Source organism: Cervus elaphus, chromosome 31, assembly GCF_910594005.1.
Source record: "Cervus elaphus chromosome 31, mCerEla1.1, whole genome shotgun sequence".
Lineage (NCBI taxonomy): Eukaryota > Metazoa > Chordata > Mammalia > Artiodactyla > Cervidae > Cervus > Cervus elaphus.
The window spans coordinates 6,950,462-6,954,385 of NC_057845.1; the positions used below are offsets into that span (position 1 = coordinate 6,950,462).

Consider the following 3,924-nt stretch of genomic DNA (forward strand, 5'->3'; position numbering starts at 1 on the left):
AAATTAAAGTGAAGCTCTTAAAACAAACCAGGAGTCTCCAAAATAATGAACTATTTTAAGCAAACATTATTGACTGTCAGTGGCGACGTGACTGGCTCATAATGTTGCTTCCATATTTGTTGTCTATGTCAGGGAATGAATGGTATGCTCTGCCAATTACTGACAGTATATAAAGGTCCACGGGAAGGAGAAGACACATACTTCAGAAACATCCTCTCACAGTCCACCTGAATCCTCTTCCCTTGACAACATGTGTTGTAACTACTATGGCAACTCCTGTGGCTATGGCTGTGGAAACAGCTATAGCTGTGGACTCAGCCCCTACTATGGCTGTGGATATGGAGCTAGATATGGCTGTGGATATGGAGCTAGATATGGCTGTGGATACGGCTCAGGATATGGCTGTGGCTATGGAACAGGATATGGCTGTGGATTTAGCCCCTATTATGGCTGTGGTTATGGAACCGGATATGGCTGTGGATATGGCTCTGGCTCTAGCAGCTACTGGCCAGTTTGCTACAGGAGATATTATTCTTCTTGCTGCTAGAACATCACCATCTTAGCCTAATTTGCTTCTGAAATGAGGAATCTAAAGATAATACTGCTTCGAGGATCTGTACCCATGATTTGCACTTGCAAGAAATTGCATTTCTGACAGAGGCTTTGACCTCCGACTATCCATTTTTCGATTGACGTCCTTGAGGTCTGAAGTTCAGTGGTGATATCATCTGACTCTTCCAAATGTTAGCCTCTACTACCTTAATCTCTGAGTCTCTGTTATGACTATGTTAATGACCCTAATATTCTATAGCATGGATAACCCCTCATTCTCAATAAAAATGGCTCATTGCTTCTAACAAATCTCTGTGTACTGCTTATGAATTAGTCTTTCTTGAGGTGCTATGGCCTCTTTCGAAGACTAGGCTAACAGAGTGCTTGAACCTTGAGTTCTTTGATGTAATACAAGCATTTCTTCTCGTATTTGCACAAAAAATAATACCTTCTCCAACTATTTCTTGTATCTCATATGCTCAGGCACTCACATACCCAGGCACAAATCTCACAGTATTTGAGAACCGAGCTTTGCAAATCTCATCATGTCGAGAACGGAGTGGAGGCAGAATGACACATTCAAGTGGCCATGACAAAGTCCAGGTAGAGGAGAGATGACCTGACTTCCTGATGGAATAATGGGATAGAAGGATACTTCCCAGAAGTAATGAGAAATTGGGAGCAGTGTTGGGTGTTAGGCACTTGAGAATAAAGAACTAAGGAATGTATATTCTTTGCAGGCAAAGATGGAGAAACGCTATACAGTCATCAAAAATAAGACTGGGAGCTGACTGTGGCTCAGATCATGAACTCCTCTATTGCTAAATTCAGATTTCAGTTGAAGAAAGTGGGGAAAACCACTAAACCATTCAGGTATGACCTAAATCAAATCCCTTACAAATATACAGTGAATGTGAGACATAGATTTAAAGGACTAGATCTGATGGCCAGAGTGCCTGATGAACTATGGACGGACTTTGTGACATTGTACAGGAGACAGGAATCAAGATCATCCCCAAGAAAAAGAGATGCAAAAAAGTAAAATGGCTGTCTGAGGAGGCCTTACAAATAGCTGTGTAAAGAAGAGAAGTGAAAAGCAAAGGAGAAAAGGAAAGATAAACCCATTTGAATGCAGAGTTCCAAAGAATAGCAAGGAGAGATAAGAAAGCCTTCTTCAGTGATCAGTGCAAAGAAATAGAGGAAAACAATAGAATGGGAAAGACTAGAGATCTCTTCAAGAAAATTAGAGATACTAAGGGACTATTTCATGCAAGTTGGGCTCAATAAAGGATAGAAATGGTATGGAGCTAACAGAAGCAGAAGATATTAAGAAGAGGTGGGAAGAATAAAAAAAAAGATCTTCACGACCCAGATAATCACGATAATGTGATCACTCACCTAGAGCCACACACCTTGGAATGTGAAGTCAAGTGGGCCTTAGAAAGCATCACTACAAACAAAGCTAGCAGAGGTGATGGAATTCCAGTTGAGCTATTTCAAATCCTGAAACATGATTCTGTGAAGGTGCTGCACTCAATATGCCAGCAAATTTGGAAAACTCAGTAGTGGCCACAGAACTGCAAAAGGTCAGTTTTCATGACAATCCTAAAGAAAGGCAATGCCAAAGAATGCTCAAACAACTGCACAACTGCACTCATCTCACATGCTAGTAAAGTAATGCTCAAAATTCTCCAAGCCAAGTTTCAGCAATATGCAAACCGTGAACGTCCAGATGTTCAAGCTGGATTTAGAAAAGACAGAGGAACCTGAGATGAAATTGCCAACATCTGCTGGATCATCAAAAAAGCAAAAGAGTTCCAGAAAAACATCTACTTCTGCTTTACTGACTATGCCATAGCCATCGACTGTGGAAATTTCTGAAAGAAATTATAATAAACTGTGGAAAATTCTGAAAAAGATGGGAATACCAGGCCACCTGACCTGCCCTTTGAGAAACCTGTATGCAGGTCAGAAAGCAACAGTTAGAACTGGACATGGAACAACAGACTGGTTCCAAATAGGGAAATGAGTACATCAAGGCTGTATATTGTCACTCTGCTTATTTAACTTCTATGCAGAGTACATCATGAGAAATGCTGCGCTGGAAGAAGCACAAGCTGGAATCAAGATTGCCGGGAGAAATATTAATAACCTCAGATATGCAGATGACACCACCCATATGGCAGAAAGTGAAGAAGAACTAAAGAGCCTCCTGATGAAAGTGAAAGAGAAGAGTGAAAAAGTTGGCTTAAAGCTCAACATTCAGAAAACTAAGATCATGGCATCTGGTCCCATCACTTTATGGCAAATAGATGGGGAAACAGTAGAAGCAGTGGCTGACTTTATTTTTCTGGGCTCCAAAATCACTGCAGATGGTGATTGCAGCCATGAAATTAAAAGATGTTTACTCCTTGGAAGGAAAGTTATGAACAACCTAGACAGCATATTAAAAAGGAGACACATTACTTTGCCAACAAAAGTCTGTCCAGTCAAGGCTATGGTTTTTCCAGTGTTCATGTATGGATGTGAGATTTGGACTATGAAGAAAGCTGAGTGCAGAAGAATTGATGCTTTTGAACTGTGATTTTGAAGAAGACTCTTGAGAGTCTCTGAAGCTGAAACTCCAATACTTTGGCCACCTGATGAGAAGAGCTGACTCATTTGAAAAGATCCTGATGCTGGGAAAATTGAGGGCAGGAGGAAAGGGGATGGGAGAGGATGAGATGGTTGGATGGCATCACCAACTCAATGGACATGAGTTTGGGTAAGCTCCGGGAATTGGTGGTGGACAGGGAGACCTGGCATGGAAGATGCCTGGTTCATGGGGTTGCAGAGTTGGAAACGATCAAGTGACTGAACTGAACTGAACTGAATCATTTCATCTCTACTGCATGTTGTAAAATGTCTTTATATACATTATCTCAATTCATTTTTACATCCTCTTAGAATAAATAGAGTGGGTACTTGACAAACAAGTGTCCGGAGAAAGAAGCTGAGGCTCAGAGTGATTAAGTCACTATCTTGAAATCACACAGCAGTTGAGTGTCAGAGCCAAGTTTTCATAGTCTTCTGCTAGTGAGCTCACTGCCACGTGGTCCTGCTGGCCAGGCCGTGCCACTCCTGCTTACGGAAGTAGTATGCGCTGTGCTCTAAATAATCTTAAGAGAATAAGGAAAGCCTGAGAGTTCCTCTTTAAGTCTGATTAATGATTACACACCTCCACTGGTGGTAACAAATGCACAGAAAGACTTGTTGTCCCAATCCCCTATCTGATTGGCCAGTTCCTACTCAAGCCTCAAGTCAAGTGCCCCATCTTCTCAGAACTCTTTCCTGACACTCACAACACTAATAACCTTCCATATTTTATAGCGT

The 3,924-nt window shown here is 41.4% G+C and overlaps 1 protein-coding gene across 1 annotated transcript; it reads left to right on the forward strand.

Moving 5' to 3' along the window:
• Window positions 1-211: 211 nt before the first annotated feature.
• On the forward strand, window positions 212-855 carry LOC122687399 (keratin-associated protein 21-1-like). The gene has a single exon (XM_043892877.1). It carries the CDS (start codon window positions 251-253, stop codon window positions 545-547), a length of 297 nt encoding a protein of 98 aa, XP_043748812.1. The 5' UTR covers window positions 212-250; the 3' UTR covers window positions 548-855.
• Window positions 856-3,924: the final 3,069 nt, after the last annotated feature.